This window comes from Leptonychotes weddellii, chromosome 14 (assembly GCF_054177405.1).
Source record: "Leptonychotes weddellii isolate Sample4059 chromosome 14, ASM5417740v2, whole genome shotgun sequence".
Lineage (NCBI taxonomy): Eukaryota > Metazoa > Chordata > Mammalia > Carnivora > Phocidae > Leptonychotes > Leptonychotes weddellii.
Window position 1 is genome coordinate 42,328,200 of NC_138382.1, and position 18,543 is coordinate 42,346,742.

Genomic DNA, 18,543 nt, shown 5'->3' on the forward strand with positions numbered 1-18,543 from the left:
ACACCACTGGCCAATAACCATGGAATTCCTTTCCTTCTAGGCTAAGTGCTTTAAGAAATGAGATCACCTTCAGATGAATTGTTAATAAAAATTAAAGCTATAGCCAATAGCATGGGTATTTTTGGGCTCTTGGCCAGCAAATAAACCATCTGTGTGAAAGAAAACAGGCTGACCATTTTGGACTCTGGTCTCCGTGGCTGCATTGTGTGTTGACCTCACCGGTAATTATCCAAATTAATTGCCTTTGGGTTGTGTTCTCTCATCATGGAAACCTTCCTTTCCCAATTAACCATGTGGGTTAAAATGAGAAAACAAAAGCAAAAAGTCCTCCCCACCCCATACCCGAAAGCCCCTCTGTCAGGGATCCCAGGTGGACCCGGGGGGCGGTGTTGCTGTTGGAGGCCGAGAAGGGCTGGTCATCACCACATACCATCCATAGGTGGAGGTCTGTTATTCTGTTTCCCCCCTATGAGAGGATACCTATTGTTCCTGAAAACGCTGACCAGGACCCACACTTCCAACAAAAATTCCTCTACCCCTACAACAGCAGAAGCAGCAGCAATAGAGAAGTGTTTTGATGAATTGCAAGATGGATAGGGCTTGCAGTGGCCCCAGCCCTGCTGATACCAAATGCCTTTAAGATACAGCCTTTCCCATCCTAATCTACAAAGGAAACAGGAAAAAGGAACTTAAAAACTCCCTGTGCTCAGACAGAAATGAGACTGTTACAGCCCGCTTCTGTGCTGTTCCTTCTTGCCTCCGACTTGTAAACAAGACCTAGTAGAACATGCGAATGGAAAGTCACAAACCTCTGCGTGTTTGAAAGGATCCTTGGGACCTCATGCACATCTGCGGAAACTGGATGGAGAGATTTGGGGAAGCATGGATTCTTTAGCCGGCTTAGTTCTCTATGGAGTCAGCTTGCTCCTTTCTGGTAAGGTTTGGCTTTGTTTTTTTAATTTAGTTTTTTTTTTTTTTTTTAACAGAGCTGGTGATTCTGGGCTCTCTCACCAGCTGTTAGTGCTGGTTAACAAGGGGCAGCTGTGGTATATAGGCACCGTTTATGACTTTCCATTTAATCTATGTGGGGATTAAAATGCAATGTCTTTTTGGCATTGAACTGATTTTTCTAGAGTTTCACTCCTGCATAATTGCCAACTGTGTTGCCACAGACTATGAGCACTGATCAGGTCACTCTGTAGAGATTCACTTACTATGATACATTATTTGTCGCTCTGTAGAGATTCACTTACTATGATACATTATTTTACTGCTCTTCATTTGGGATTGTTTCCTTATTTAAAAAAAATTAGAAACCCAGTTTTACCTGCTTCAAAAAAAGTTTTCCATAATTTTTTAAAAATGAAAGTCATGCTGAGAATGATGTGGCCCACTTAACGGCAATGTGCAGATTGCCACTTTTAAATGAGAACAAGAATGCTTTTCTATAAGGATTTCATATCCACATCCTTTTTTAATCGAAACAGTCAAAGGCTAGGCTTTTTGTTTTTTCTTTTTTCCTTAGGGCTGCGGTCAGGGCTATATAATTTTTGCTAGTTTTTAAAAAATATTTGTCATGCAGTGATTTATAGTCTTTATTGGCCCAATGGGCTGAAAGTTGGGGCAGTTACCCCGATCCATAGGCACAGGAGAGTATCAAAAGCTGTTGTAGAGCTAAGGAACGGTGGGCTTGGATGTTTTTAGATCTCGTATGTCTGTTGCTCAGGTTCTCCAGATAGTGGCATGCCTCTTATGTTCCCTCACCCTGTGGGACACTGGCTGAGAGTGATACTAAAACCTGAAGTGCAGATCACAACTCTAATCGCCAGCATGCTCTCCCTTTTAGTTTGAAAACATTCTAATTATTGTAACGAAAATAGAATTGATAGTGGAAATCAAATTGGGAAAACGTGCTGAATTCAATGGTGCAGTCTATATTATGTTAGTAGAAATTGACCCGAACATACATAAGTATGTGTTACATTATTTTGATCTTTTTCTGTATGTTTGAAATATTATATTAAATATTCAAAAAATTAATCCAAGATAAGAGAATTGCATGTAATTTGTCTATAGCTTTTCAGTTTGTTTTCAACACCCAATTATATTGAGGATTTAGTAATATTTTTAAGGCTAAGAATGTGTAATATAAATTGCTGAGATGGTTTCAACGTTTTGTTCAAATTACTTATATTAACATAGAAATGTTGATTTCTCCCGTAATAGGCACTTTTAAAACAAATAATTATCATGATTGCATATTTCTTTTGCTTTATTTTCTGTGTGACATATTTATCAGTAACATGAAATCTGGAACTATTCTACACCAGGGATTATAGTAATCCAAGCCCAGGGGGCTGCAGTTGCTCTGAGACACTTTATAAATTATAAATTAAATCACCTGTGTGCGCACACATGCAAACACACACACAGTTTTTTTTTTTTTTTTAAAGATTTTATTTATTTATTTTAGAGACAGAGCACAAGAGGGGGGAGCAGGAGAGGGAGAAGCAGACTCCCTGCCGAGCAGGGAGCCCGATGGGGGACTCGATCCCGGGACTCCAGGATCATGACCTGAGCCGAAGGCAGTTGCTTAACCAACTGAGCCACCCAGGCGCCCCCACACACACAGTTTTAATTCAGTTTTTTTTTTCCCCTCAAAGTGACTACGTCATGGCACTTTGCAGTATAGGCTTAGACATAAAATCAGACAAAAGAAATTATGTGGCTGAAATAGTAGCTCTGTGTTTAGATCTTAGTTCCCTGGAAACAAAGCCCTGACTTCAGCAGGGAGAGGGATTTCATGCTCCTACTGAAAGGGAAGGGTAACACTAGCAAGGCTGGTTTCTGGGGTAGGTCTGTTGTGTGGGAATCCTAACTGACCTTCCCAGTCTAGCCCTCCATGGACATGGATACACAGTGCTGGGAGCTGCAACAAGAACCCAGCATGATCGTGTCTGCAAGTATAGGAGCCCATTCTTCACACCGACCTCCACTGGTGGACTACAGTAATGGAGCAAGGGACTTACGGCTTACGCGTTTCTCTCTCTATTCCAGTGGGTTCTTTCTGACTCCTTTTTCCTCTGAACATATAAGACTGAAACAATATGTCACATTTGCCTCAATAGAAGTGGCTCTGGGTGGCAGATACTGACCCATAAGGAGTTGGAAAACGTATATAATTTTCAGAAGACTTCCCTAGATTCTGGTACGTTCCCCTCCCAATTGAGAATCATGACCAAATTACAAACAAGTTCTAATAAACATACTGGCTTTTCCCTACTCTCCCATCCTCACCAAATCAGGCTGTTCTGTCTAAAGAATTGTATATGCAGAAATACAAAATAAAACAAATTATTCTTTGTGCTTTATCATAGTATGTCCTATATGATCAACACTGACCCAGTGGGAAGTCTCTAGTAGTGTGCCTTCATATCTCTTTCCTATTTCATTTGACGTTTTAAATAACAACCATTATCTCTAAGAGTGGATATCTTGTCTGGAATGACAGTGGAAATTCAGTTACAAGGTCAGGGAAGTGGTCCCAGATGGAACCTTCTCATGAGGGCTGGTCTTGGAAGGCTGTATCGGGTGTGAGTAATCGAGGGTGGAGGTCCAGAAGCTGGGACCAGAAACACACCTGGGAATTATTCTCAAAGGGAGGAGTTTTGCTTTCTCCAGAGATGCTCCCTACTAAGCATTGTCTTTGTTAGAAATGTCAGCATTTCCTTTTCAGCTCTATGCTGGGAGAGCTTCCTGCTAGAGTTCTAGTTGTTTTAAGACATCCCTCGAGGAGGAAAGGACTCATCCAAGTCCATTTCAGAAGACTGTGCTATGTCTTCTGGGAGATTCATTGGATGGGCTCCAAATTTTTCTGACATTATAAATTTGTCTAACTAAAAAGATAGGTGTGCGACTGTGTAACCTGCTTATTTCCTGTAGATGGCTTATTGGTGAGAGCACAGAATCTGGATTCAGATGATTTCTCTAAAGTGGATAAGTGGACCAAACCCAAAAGATAGCATTTCAAAATAGATGAATGTGAAGTTATAAGTTTGGTTTCAAAAAATGTATGCATGTATGTTCAGTGTGAGAAAGTCTTGATTTGTTGAAAGTTCTAGGGAATAACACCTACATTTTGGTGATACACACAATTCATAGGTGTCAACATGTGCTCTGCTTACTAAAATGTAATATATAAGCTGCAACAGTTCACTTTAGTAGAAATATAAGGTCCACATTAGAAATGGTAGTCACTTTACTGCTCAGAGAATATCCATTAAACACTGAAGACAGTGAGAAATTTGACAGCAAACACAGTGGGCAAGCAGGAAGGTAAGTACTTTAGAAAAATATTAAGCCAGGAGAAAAGAGATGAAGTTTTTAAGGGTTTCCGTAGAGAAGACACCATAGATTGACATTGTATTTTGCCAGATCTAGGATACAGGGATGAAGGGAGTTTCGCTTGATTGATGGAAACCTTCTAAATATTGGATCATCATCCCCATGAAGAGTGAGCTCCCACACTGGAGAGTGTTGAGGCATAGATTGGGTGATCATCTAGCAGGATCACTGAAGAATGTGGAGCGTGATGCTTACTCCACTTCCCTTTTATATCCCTTTCATTTTACTGTTTGTGCCTCCTCCCTGATCACTTAGGTGGAGAAGAATTCAGAAAAGCATCAACATCTTTGCCCAGTGAAACCAAACTGGGTATGTTTCCTGAATTTTAACTCAATCAACATGTCCTAAGAGAAAAAAAAACATATGTGTACATGCGCTATGATGACTTTTCTGAAGCCACTGCTTGAGGGGACTGAGGTGGAGCTAATCAAGAATGCAGGAGAAAGAGTTAAGAATATGGACTGTGAAATCACAGACCTGGGGTGAAGCTCAAATTGGATGACTATGGGAAAGTTACTTGATTTCTCGAAGCCACTCTTTCCTCATCTTTTATGGAGGAGAGGACCTATTTCCCAAAGTCCTTATGAGCATCATGTGATGCAAGTAGAGAGCTTAACCAGTAAGAATTTCCTTAATAAATGAAGCTAGTATAATAAAAAAAAGAAGTGTTTCTATGAGGACCTCTGTGTTAGTTCAAGACTGGTCTAATATTTTCCAGCATGTGGGGGAGTCACTGCTCATAGAAGCACTCTCCTTCTAAAAGACCTCAACATAATCTAATTCCACAAATTTTATGCTTTTATCTCTCTATGTGGGCTATTATCCAGTGTTTCCCCTCACCTCCCCATTCATCCTTGCTCTAGGCTCTTTGCATTCAATCAGGCCCATCTCTACAATCTATGCACTTTCCTCTTGGCTCTTGTTCATGCTCTTCCATCCATTTGGAAAGGATACTCTCCATGCCTACGCTGCAAACACAGTTCAACTCAACCTGCCTAGGCCAACTTTGCCTCATGATCTTCCCCTAATCCTGAGTTCCCTTACCATATAGGCTGTGTCTTTGTGATTTGGGCACATAGATTTAGCTCCATTAGCCTTTAACATTTTTGACAACAGATATTACTTCTTTTTTATTCTTGATAGTTCATGCATTTTATGTTCAATAATCTTTATTGGAAAGAGTTTAATATGGTGTAATAAGAAATTATTGATATGCCCCAGCAGGCCTGAAAGAAAGAGGGAATGTTGTAGAGAGGATTTTAGTCACATTGAAATAATAATAATAATAATGACAAAAGTAACAAATAATGTGACAACAGTAAGCAATTTCATATAAACTGCAAGAGGTATTTGCTCAAATCTTAAAAGGTTGGCTTATGTTAAATATATGATGTGAATAAGGTCAAAAGAAAATTCCCTTATTCCCTTAGGTGTGAAACATAAAAATAATTCATGAAAATGGGTCTAACCTGGCCTTTACCCAATATTAGATATATAGGCTTTTTATTCAATAGACTTTTGAGTTATTGCCTGCCTTTTGTTGATTCATTTATTCATTCCTTTACTCAACTATCATTGCAGTCAGTGAAGACATATCGAGGATTTACTTTAAGCCAAGTACTGTACTGGATATCAGGAATGCAAAAAAGGATGAGTCATTTTTTTCTCCCTTGCTAAATTCACATTTTAGTAGGAAAGAGGACTATAGGCCGATGAATTATATGATGTTGTGATAAATGATACCATAGGGATACCTACAAAATCAAGCTTTTCAAGAGCTGCAAACACTATTAGTGACTCCAGTAGTAAGAAATGAAACTTTAAGATCTAAATTAAATGTCTAAAAACATAGAATGTTAACTTCATTAGTTACTGAATATAGCATGAATAAAATGAATATTTGACAACAATCTGTAGGTTAGATTTTCCTCACTTTGCAAGAATTCCTAAATAGTTGTGGATATTGCCAATTATTGCCAATTGTAGTTATAAGTGGCTCACAGCCAAATGATTTGAAAACTAAGACTATAAAAAGGAAAAGGGAAGAAAGCACTTCCCATTAGAGGGAGCAGGGAGTGTGGAATAGCAGGGCAAGTTCAAGGAAGTCAAGTAAGGCTGGAATGTAGGGTGGATATGGAGAATTAAGGTTGGGGTCAGAAAGGGAAGGGCCTTGTAGACCATTTTAAGTAACTTGCACCTCATTCTGTACATGTTGAAATTTAGTACGGTGTTTGTCCTATCATAGCTGATTTATATCTTGGAAAATTCACTGTGACAGTAGTATGGAAGATGGGTTGAACTGGCAGAGAGTGTAGGCCCAGACTAATAATGAATGTGTCTTTTCAAAACTCCAGGAAGGAAGGCCTGGATGGACAGGGGGGTTGAGAGTGTTCAGGAGGTGAAACTGTAAGTGTTGGTGATGGGTTGTGTATGGGAGATTGAGTGACAGCAGGGTGAATAAGTATTGCTCCATGGTTCTGGTTTGGGTAATGGTGGTGCCATTCACGGTGCTGGGAAATGTGGCAGAAGGAACTGGTTGGAGATGAGCTGAGATGGAGCCAATCATTATGTTGTACATGTTCATTTTGAGGTTCCATGTATAGGGAAATATTTAGCAAAATTTGGCTCTCTGGGTCTGAGCTTAGATGAAGGAGACTGGGCAAGGGCTTGAGACATAAGCATCCTTGGTTTATGGGAAGTGAAGCCATGGTCATGGATGTGTATGAAAATTAAGTGAAGGGACAAAAAAGAAGTAGTCAAGGGTTCTATGAAGAAGCAGTCAAGGGAATTGGTAGGAGAAGCAAATCCAATCAGATTTCTTTTCTGGAATTCTAGAGAATTGGTGTGGTGGTAGCTAAGAAGAGCATTTTCAGAAGAGGAGAGTAGGATGGGGGCAGCAGAGTGACAGCCTCTGCACTTGACATGGGGACACCAGATTACAGGTGTGTTGTTTTACAGAACACCAGCAGCACTCACTACATTATGGACCAGAACTGGAAGGGCTGTCAGAGGATCAGTTGGCATGACTCCCAGCCTTCAGGAAAGGGAACGTCTAAAGTTGCCTCCCTTATTTCTGGGATTTCGAACTGATAATCCAATGCCTACCAGTCTGGCCAGACTATTCCTTAACTCCTAGCACATGTGCAGAATGTTTTTTAGCTTGAGCTGTGCCTGCTTTCCTCTGCATCCCATCCCTCCACTACCTCCTCTTGTCCCTTCAAGAATCTGACCATCCTTCTCTCCGTGTCTCTTTCCCAAGGCTGCAGGGGCAGGTGTGGGGACATGGGTCTGCCAGATGGACAGAGTCCTGACTCTTTTCAACACATCCGCTGATTAGAGGGGGTGCGTTTCTTCTGTCCGCTGGTTCCCTGTCGGACATGATATGGATGTAACAAGGGAGCCAGTCCAGCAGCCAGATGACAGACATTGTGGGTGGCGGCTGTTAGCTTTCTGCTGGCCACTGCCCTTGCTCGGGGCTTGACCAGTGAGGTATATGTGGAGGTCACACCCATCTCAGCAGATCTGTCAGCTTTCCCGCTTTTGTTAGAGGGTGATATCATGCTTCCTGGGGGGAGTGCTGGAAGACAATGCTCGGCCACTTTTCTCCAGATACAATAGGCGGAGTCAGGAAGGCAGTATTGACATTGCTGGGGCTGGGGAGGCACTCATGGCTCTGCGGCCGTCAGATGGTGAACCAGCTTAACCTTGGCACACAGGGCCTGGGTTGTGCAAGGCGTCTGGCTGTGGAGCCAAAGGGGACTCCGCCCTGGGGACAGGACTGCTTTAGACATCTGGGAATCTGGGATGGGCTTCAAATTCCGATCCCTCTGTCAAAAACAACCACAAAACAATAATAGTACCAGATAACAAAAATTACTACCATAGATTGAATGTCTATGTGCCAAGTACTTTTTTTTTTTTAAGATTTTATTTATTTATTTGACAGAGAGAATGAGAGAGAGAGCACATGAGAGGGGGGAGGGTCAGAGGGAGAAGCAGACTCCCTGCCGAGCAGGGAGCCCGATGTGGGACTCGATCCAGGGACTCCAGGATCATGACCTGAGCCGAAGGCAGTCGCTTAACCAACTGAGCCACCCAGGCGCCCGTGCCAAGTACTTAATAGGGTTTTTAATAACTCACAACAACCTTGCACAGTAGATAATACTATTTTTTAAATAGATGGTAAAACTGAGGCTCAAAAAGCGACTTGCCCAAGGTTAAAAATTAACCTTAAAAATTAACCTGCCTAGCATCCCTATTTTTCTTTTTCTTTTTTTTTATTTTCGGTTAGCCACTGTATAGTACATCATTAGTTTTTGATGTCGTGTTCAATGATTCATTAGTTGCATATAAAACCCAGGGCTCATCACAACATGTGCCCTCCTTAATACCCATCACCCTATTACCCCATCACCCCACCCCCCTCCCTTCTGTAACCCTCAGTTTGTTTCCCAGGGTCCATAAACTCTCATGGTTCATCTCCCTCTCTGATTTCTCCCACTGCAGATTTCCCTCCCTTCCCCTATGGTCCTCCTTGCTATTCCTTATGTTCCACATATGAGTGAAGCCATATGATAATTGTCTTTTTCTGCTTGACTTATTTCGCTCAGCATAATACCCTCCAGTTCCATCCATGTCAGTGCAAATGGTGGGTATTCATCCTTTCTGATGGCTGAGTAATATTCCATTGTATATATGAACCACATCTTCTTTATCCATTCATCTGTTGAAGGGCATCTCAGCTCCTTCCACAGTTTGGCTATTGTGGACATTGCTGCTATGAACATTGGGGTAGCACCCCTATTTTTCAAGAGCTGTCATTATTTCCCTCCCTGTGACCCTGATGGGACTGCCAGTCACTGATTGCCGAGTAGAGTATACCACTCATCTGACCACCACAGCAGTTGGTTCAGATGGAGGATGCATGACCCAATAGGGCCAGTTAGACTCTTTCTCTGGGAATTCGTGAGCAAGAGGTTCTTTCTCCAGTGAGTATGCTGAACACCCAGAGCTACCAGCTTCCCTGTACAGTTGAAAGAAGCTGGTCTTGGGCAAGAGAGATGAGTTCATTCACACAGAGAGAACAGAACCATGACCGGCACTCTGCGATTATTGGAGTGGTGAGTCCAGTGGTTTTAGATCAGAGACCCACCCCTGTACCTTCCAGTTATGGGAGACAGTTACCTTCATTTTCTTCCACTATTTTGAATTTGTTTCTGTCTCTTAAGGTGAATAGTCCTGAGTGACCCCATGGTTTCAGTAGAAAGTGATAGAGACAAGAGTTAAACTGAGATGACCAGACCCCAAATTCTGAGTTCTTTTAAACTCTTCGCTGTGCAGTCTTCTACTAGTGTTTCATGGTCACCTCAGGCTGGTTCCTGGAAAATGAGGCTGATGACAATACTTCTTCGTGTGGTTTTGGAAAAGATTTGAAAAGAAATATTACTTAAAATACTTAGTACGGTGTTGGTACATGATGAGCACTCCAAAAAATCAGATGCTCTTAAATGTTTTCTTATAAATGAAGCTAGAGACTCTTACATTGCTTTATGACAGTCTTTTCAAAGCACATCTCCCTGCGTGAGGGCAGGTCTCATTTTTGACTAAGATCATTATTGGATTTTTGGACCCATCTAAATTAAGAGTGTGTGTGTGTGTGTGTGTGTGTGTGTGTGTAGCTCTTTTCCCATTTCACCACTATCTTCGCTCCAATTACTCCTGCTCTTACTCTTAATTCCTCTTTGTGTCTAGTACCGTCACATTTAGAAAGCACTTTCTCATCTTATGGGGTTGCTTTAAATGTCCACCTATTTTACTACTCATTGCTGCCTCTTGAGAATCAGAGGGCAGGGTGATAGTAGCCGTCAGTTAAAATCAGCGCCTTTTCAGGAGCCAGTCTTTGCCTACCTCACCAGACTCTTGGAATTCTCAGTCCCTCATGCTATGTTGGAGGTGTATTTCAGCCATATCAGGCTCTTTGTGGTTTCTAAAGATACACTTTCAAGCCTCCATGCCTTTGTGTGTGCTCTTTCTTTTGCCCAGAATGCCCTCTTCACATTCCCTTCTTCATCTGACTTATTCATGCTTCAAGGTTTATCTCCGGTGTCATGTCTTCAAAGAAGTCTTCCTTAACCATCCTGCATGGGTTTGGGTCTGACTTTGCCTGAGATTCCATCAGAAATGTGGCCTGAGGCAAAGGCACGTGTGTAGGTAGATTATTTGGGAAGTGACCTCAGGGAGGAGTGAGGGACTAGGGGAATAGAACTGTGCTAGAATATGTTATCATGCTGGCCACTGCTATGGACGCCGGATCCTCCAGACATCCTGAGGAGCCTTATGAATGAGACATGCAGGCACCCTTATGCTTGCCTCTGTCGTCGTACTTAGAACATTAAATTACGATTACAGTTTCCTTGTTGTTGCTTTTGTCCACAAGGCTGGGAGCTGTGTTTGGCATTTCAATATTCTCAGCACCAGACATAGTATACTGGCTGGCAGAGAAATGCTTTAATAAATGGTTTTGCATTGGGTTAAATGTTGCAGCCATTGCTTCCCTAAGTGTACTGTATATATTACTGCTGGCCTGAAAAATGATTTGATGTGGTTCTTGGAAGCATATTTTAAAATTATCTATTCATTTTTATATGTAAGTATAAATAGATGCATGTATATGTATAGCAATCATATAATTTCTTGAATATTCTTAATACGAAGCTAAGAAAACATGAGTTAAAGAGCATGGTTAATAGAATAATTGTATAAGCAGCAGGTACAGTCAGCAAGAATCATGACTATGATACATAAATTATACAGTTTGGGAGACACTGCTCTAACTGCATGAGTTAGCTAATCCTTTTTAGAACTCGGTGAGTCCAAATAAAAAACAGAAAAGTAATTTGGCGTATAATTAATACTATCCTAGTGAGATGAACAAAGTGAAGGGGTCTATGGTGATCAACCTGTCTTAAAGGACCATCTAGGACTCTAATCTTGCTTTTCCCAGTAAACCTGGAAAATGGACGTTTGTTAATAAATCATAGACCCTAGTTTACCCCCTTGGGCATACTGGGCATCCATCAAAATAGGCCCAGCAGTCAGCCAGCAAGCCAGTAGACATCGTCAACCAGGGGAGGAATGGGTAGGTCAGTTATATCCACTCATTCAAGCTAAGTTTTTCTGAGCCCTTTCCATGTCCTGGGAATCTGCTAGGCATTGCAGTTAGAAAGATGGTTAAGAGAGGCACGTGACCTCCACTGCCTTGTGGTCTGCTGGGTGAAAAGCTCTGCTTCATTGGAGGCAGACATTGGGAGCATGGAAAATGGGGGGGGAGGGGTAATCTTGCAGAACAGGGGTCTCCTCAAGAAGGTGACGTTTGAGAAGGATGAATAGGATTATGCTTTGTGGAAAATCAGGAGTGGGCGTGAGGAGTAGAGCATTCCAGGCAGAGGGAAAAGCATGAAAATGGGGAATAGAATGTTGAAGAAACATTGGTGCAGTGTTCCTACATGGCTATACTCTAGGGCACGCTGAAGGAGGGGGCAGGGGACACAGCTGGGGAGATGAGTTGGGAAGAAGGTAATTTGGTTTGAGATGGGCTGAGTGGGCAAGGACACCGTAGAAACCCTTCTGGGAGTCATTAGAACGTAGGGTGAAGCTGTGTGAGGGAATGACGTTGCCCAAGAAGACAGCAGACTGGGTCTGGGAACACCTATATCAAGGGGTGAAATGGATAGAGGAAGAGGAAACCGAAGGCTTTCAATGACAGAAGGCGAGGGAGGAGGGAGTTTCAACCACATCAAAAATTGCAGAGGCAGGAGCAGGGTAAAGAGAGGGACAAGAGAATTTGGCAATTAGGTGCTGTGCACAGCAGAGCATTCTTAGTGGATGGGCCGGGCGGGGCTGGGGTTGAGGAGTAAGTGGGAGGTGAGTATAAATTCCTTTCTGAGAGATGTCCCTTATCCGGGCAGGTTCCTGTTACCATGTGCTTTTCTCTAAGCTTGATCCTGAGTGATCTGGTAGGAGAAGGTATGAGGTCCTCTCTGCCAACACGGGCTCATGATGCTAGGAGGATACACAGAGGTCTGGAGATAGTAGGGAAAGAACTCTTCCATCACAGACACTCTCTCTTGCCCCTGGGTGTGGTCCCAAGTTACATGAGTTAGGGAATTATTTTAGTTTCACAAAAACGGTAATAGAGGCAGGAGTCTTCATGGAGGGGCAACACACTAACTGTTACAGAGAGTAACAGAATAGTAGAACTGTCCAAGACTTAAAAGATTATCTAGTCCAGCATTTCTGAATACCAAGTCCAGGAGAATCCTAGAATCCCTTATTTTTATTTTTTGAGTATCATATGGAGCTAACATTTGGTACCGTAAGAAATACTGATTTGATTCAACTTTCTCATTTTACAGATGCCAACACTGAGGCTCAGCACTTTGCTAAAACCCACTCAGCTCATTAGAGGCTAAGTTTCTTCCTTTTAACAGAGAATGTGGAAGGCAATAGAAATTAGAGCTTAATGCATGTACTGTAGAGTCGAACTACCTATGCAGCTTAAGTTAGAGCCCCAACTTAAAAATTCTTTTCTTTGTCTTTTAAGCACTCAGTGGACCCAGCTGTAAGGCCCCTGGCAGGGTTGGCTTGCTTTGCGCTGCCCGGCCCTCCCCGCCCCCTTCCCCTGTATATCTCACACCCAGAGTCAGCAGCAGTGCTTTTCACACAAATAGTCTGCCAAGAGGTGTGGAACTGGAGCCAGAAACACACAACAGCTGCAGAAGCTCAGCCACGTCTAGAGGCTTGCAGTAATCTCCAGCAGGCCTGGACACAGCCCGACCACTGAGTGACTCTAGAGTACATAAGCCATCAGCAAAGTGTGATTCCAACATGAGTAATACATGCATTCTGCCAGATGCTTCTGGAATCAAACAAAGAAAAACAGTGTTGTTGCCAGCCAGGGAGAAAAAAAAAATCACCATTAATTGCATTACTGTCTTCCCATTAAGGCTGGGGAGAGCCTGTGACTCAGGTGAACCTCTGTTAGAAAACCTCTTTTCCTCTCCTAGAGATCATTTTCTGATGGAACTCATGGCTTATCACCCCTGCCAAGCCCACATTTTCACCCTACCCAGGTGGTTATGAGCACAGACTGTGGGGGCAGATGGATCTGGGCTGGAGCCCCGCTCAATGTGACAGCTGTGTGACCTTGGACAAGTCCTTTCTCCTTTCTGCAGAATGGAGACCATGGTACCCTCTCTAAAGAGTAGTGAGAATTACATGATATAAGTAGATTAAATGCTTAGCAAGTGCAGGTTCATTAAAAAAAAGTTCAATAAACATTAGCTATCATTATTATTTCTTATGTTTCCCTATGTTCCTAAGAGCACCCTGCTGCTAAGAACCTGTGTAAATGTTACTCTATTCCATTCCATCCCATTTCAACATCTCATTCCCTCCCAGCCTATTCTATTCTATGAACATTTCTTGAGCTCCTTCTCTGTGCCCCACCCTGGGTCAGCAGATGTAAAGATAAATAAAATGAAGTCCCTGCTGCTAAGGAGGCTGCTGGTGGGGTGTGACTTGCAGGTGGACTTGCAGTAGATTCTCACTATTCATGGTGAGTTAGATTCAGGCAAGGGTTAGATTCAGGCAAGTCGCAACATTTTTTTTTTAAAGATTTTATTTATTTATTTGACAGAGAAACAGCGAGAGAGGGAACACAAGCAGGGGGGTGGGAGAGGGAGAAGCAGGCTTCCCGCTGAGCAGGGAGCCTGATGTGGGACTTGATCCCAGGACCCTGGGATCATGACCTGAGTTGAAGGCAGACACTTAACGACTGAGCCACCCAGGCGCCCCAAGTCGCAACATTTTTGTCAACCAATGGATACACCTAATTTTATGTATGTTTCTATTTAAAGGCAAATCATTTAGTGCATATGGCTGATTGATTAGCATGGAAGTCATGGCCAACAGCACTAACGACTGCCTCAACAGAGCTTCTCTAACACATGGATTTTCTCCTGGGGCACATCACCGCTTTCTCATGCTTCAGAACGCTGGACGGCACTTCGACACTAAACTTGGGGCCATTTCATTTTTTTTTATCTTTTGGGTTTGTCTTAAAAATTTTTTTTTGAGGGGCGCCTGGGTGGCTCAGTCATTGGGCGTCTGCCTTCGGCTCAGGTCATGATCCCAGGGTGCTGGGATCGAGCCCCACGTCGGGCTGGCTCCCCGCTCCGCGGGAGGCCTGCTTCTCCCTCTCCCACTCGCCCTGCTTGTGTTCCCTCTCTCGCTGTCTCTCTGTGTCAAATAAATAAATAAAATCTTAAAAAAGAAAAAAATTTTTTTTGAGTACAGTTGGCGCACAATGTTACATTAGTTTCAGGTGTAGGACATAGTGATGTGACATATTGATACATTATGTGGTGTTCATCACAAGTGCAACTGCCATCCATCCTATTACATCACTATTCTAATATCATTGACTGTATTATGATGTGCTTTTGATTTGTTTGGGGTCTTTTTTTTAAAGAGATTTTATTTATTTGAGAGGGAGAGAGCACAAGCAGGGGGAGGGGCAGAGGGAGAGGGAGAAGCAGACGCCCCGCTGAGCAGGGAACCTGACATGGGACACTATCCCAGGACTCCAGGATCATGACCTGAGCTGAAGGCAGATGCTTGAGCCACGCAGGATCCCCTAGGGGTCATTTTAAATGGTGAAATAGCCAATTAAAACCACAAAAAATGTGAAAGAATAGCACTAAATATACTGTGAGGAGGATACTGATTTACAGTTGGCAACATGTGCATCTGAGGCCTCGGCGTTTTCCTGCTCTGCCATGTGTTCTCGTGACTGGGAAGCCACCACGGGGGTTGATTTTGAGGTGTAGGCACATTGACAGGTACAGAATCAACAAATAATGAGGATAGACTCTTGATACAATTGACTAAATTCAGGTAGTAATAAAGTATCCATAGATGTAGAGGACAAGCACAGGAGAGACCCAGAAATGGGTTCCTTCTGGGACAGTCCGCTCTACTGATGGGAATGGGGCTTTCAGAAAGGCATTTCTGATGAGCAGACATGGAAACATGGAGGGATAACAGTATGGCTGCCAGGCTGGGGCTCTGGGGTGGAGGGCTTTCTGCCTCCAGCACTGTACCGTGTGGTCTGACTTGACAGGATGTCCTTCAGCAGTCCTCCTTTCGCCCACATTCATCTAGAGGCAAGACCCAGCACTCTGAGACACCAAAAACACACGAAACAATCTGACTCCATAGTGTTAGTGAGTAAGACTTTTCAGTGGGTGGAAGGGAAAGATGCTTTGTATTGTACAGTGTGCAGAGCATACTAAGTTCACAAGTAGACATCTCTCTCTTTCCCTGGCAAAGTTCATCTCCAGCTCCCAGTCTCCTGATTTCTCCTCCCTTCCTCCACTGTAGGTTCCAGGCCATTCCATTTTCAGCCCCACTTGCACATACCACTCAGCAAATGAAAGGCCAGCTAGTTATCCAGCCCCCTCTCCTCTGGAATCTTAGCAGGAGCCCTGTATTGTGACTCCAGCATGGCTTCGGGGAGTTTTTACTCTACGCTTCATTCCCCACTTATCCAAATATTCACTCCGTAAAATATTTTCTGCATATTTTGGCATAAGCAATAAAGAAGTACGAGGTCCCAGATGAGTTACCTCTCCCTATTACTGCCACTTATCCCTGATAGAGTATTTTCTCATCTTGGACACATGACCCATGGTTGCTACAGTTTTTTTTTTGTTTTTGTTTTTGTTTTTCTTAAAGATTTTTTTATTTATTTTTTTTAGAGAGAAACAGCATGAGAGGGGTGAGGGTCAGAGGGAGAAGCAGGCTCCCCGCTGAGCCGGGAGCCCGATGTGGGACTCGATCCCAGGACTCTGGGATCATGACCTGAGCCGAAGGCAGACGCTTAACCATCTGAGCCACCCAGGCGCCCTGTTGTTTTTTTTTTTAAAGATTTTATTTATTTATTTGACAGAGAGAGACACACAGAGAGAGGGAACACAAGCAGGGGGAGTGGGAGAGGGAGAAGCAGGCTTCCCGCTGAGCAGGGAGCCCGACGTGGGGCTCGATCCCAGGACCCTGGGATCATGACCTGAGCAGAAGGCAGACGCTTAACGACCAAGCCACCCAGGCGCCCCGGTTGCTACAGTTTTTAAAGAGCCTAGTCCGGGCCCTAGCCACGTTAGATATTTAATAAATGAATAGATTTCCACTAAACTGATGATCTGGGGAAAGGAGACATTTTTGTAATGTTTTCCTCCTCAAAAGGGATAGGTAATTTTACTTATTGTCATTTTCTTACACCTTTCACAGCAAGGTTTTATAATTCTCATCACATTAAGTTCTGAACATTTCTTCCTAATAATTCTCATCAAAATTTCCAATGATACTATTTTTGAAACTTAAAATGTGAATTTTATCTCAAGGAATAAGCAGAAGGAGCAGCTGAGAAAACTCTGGGGGGAAAAAAAAGTAATTTTTGGAAATAACTCAGATCTTAAGGCAGAGTACAATACTATAATAACAGTGGGGTACAGTACAAGAGTCTGTAGACACAGATTAACAGACTAGAAAAGCCAAAACCAGACATAAGTTTATATAAAATTTTATTAATCTATAAAGGATACAAATCAGTTCTGGGAAAATTCATTTTCTGTTTAGAAAAAAGAACTGTTTAAAAAATCCATCTGTGGGGCGCCTGGGTGGCTCAGTCGATTAAGCGTCTGCCTTCGGCTCAGGTCATGATCCCAGGGTCCTGGGATCGAGCCCCGCATCGGGCTCCCTATTCGGCAGGAAGCCTGCTTCTCCTTCTCCCTCTCCCACTCCCCCTGCTTGTGTTCCCTCTCTCGCTGTGTCTCTCTCTGTCAAATAAATCAATAAAATCTTTAAAAAAAAAAAATCCATCTGTTACCACACACCAAAATAAATTCTAAATGGGTTAAAGAGTAAATGTAAGAAACCAAGCCATCAAAAGAAGATGGAAGTGCATATTTATTGACATTTCGTATGGAGAAAGACTTCTTATGTTTAAAAACAGTGGAAAAAGCCACAAAAATAAAAATCAGTACACTTAGCTACATAAATATTTAAACTGTTAATTTAACAATAAGCAAAATTAAAAGGCAAAGAAAAAATGACAAAAATACTTGAAACAAATATGGCATATAAGAGACTAAAGTATTTTCATAAAAGAAGCTCATTGAAATCAATAGAAAAAATCAAAAACATCAGCAGAAAAAGAGGAACAAATAATTCACAGAGGAGGAAATATAAATGACTAATAGGCTTGTGAAAAAGTTCACTCTCTAAATTAAAGTAAAATCAAGGGGCACCTGGGTGGCTCAGCGTCTGCCTTCGGCTCAGGTCATGATCGCTGGGTCCTGGGATTGAGTCCCACATTAGGCTCCTTGCTCAGCAGGGAGTCTACTTCTCCCTCTCCCTCTGCCTGCAGCTCCCCCTGCTTGTGCTCTCTCTCTCTCTCTCCCTCCCTCTGTGTCAAATAAATAAATAAAATCTTAAAAAAAAATAAAATCAAAATAAGGTACTATTTTTCTATATCAAACTGGCAAAGATGAAAAACCAAGTGGGAATATTCAAGACTACATGGCGGGGGTTGGTGAGATGAGTATGTTTTCATACACTGTAGTTCTTTAGATAGAAACTTAGCAATGTAAATTAAATTGTTAGAGAATTTAAAATGTTGTAAGATTAAAAATTTAGGATATGAAAGTGTTCTGTTTTAACCTAGGAAAGAACTATATATGTTGGTTTCTGCAGTTCCTCTTTGTATGTTCTCTGGGGAAAAAATAAAGGATATACATCAAAATGTTAACAAGAGTAAAATAAAGAAAGATTTCATGATAAGAATATATGTTTTTAGAGGCGCCTGGGTGGCTCAGTTGGTTAAGCGACTGCCTTCGGCTCAGGTCATGATCCTGGAGTCCCGGGATCGAGTCCCGCGTCGGGCTCCCTGCTCGGCGGGGAGTCTGCTTCTCCCTCTGACCCTCCCTCTCATTCTCTCTGTCTCAAATAAATAAATAAAATCTTTAAAAAAAAAAAAAAAAGAATATATGTTTTTAAGTAATTTACATTCTGACTGTTGTA

The 18,543-nt window shown here is 42.4% G+C and overlaps 1 protein-coding gene and 1 long non-coding RNA gene across 5 annotated transcripts in view; both read left to right on the forward strand.

Annotated features, from left to right (window-relative positions):
- Positions 1-512: 512 nt before the first annotated feature.
- Positions 513-18,543, forward strand: part of TEK (TEK receptor tyrosine kinase) — a 94,216-nt gene continuing 76,185 nt past the window's right edge. The window contains exon 1 of one of the 4 annotated variants that reach the window (XM_031032001.2): positions 513-934. In XM_031032001.2, coding sequence (XP_030887861.1) covers positions 883-934 — 52 coding nt within the window. In that variant the 5' untranslated portion in view covers positions 513-882. The remainder of the gene's footprint in view (positions 935-18,543) is intronic. The other 3 variants (XM_081803046.1, XM_006737023.3, XM_031032000.2) reach the window with 3 other exon arrangements.
- LOC145717035 (uncharacterized) lies at positions 944-13,005 on the forward strand. Its single transcript, XR_014140015.1, has 2 exons — positions 944-10,630; positions 10,737-13,005. It is a non-coding gene; the product is annotated as an uncharacterized LOC145717035 (long non-coding RNA).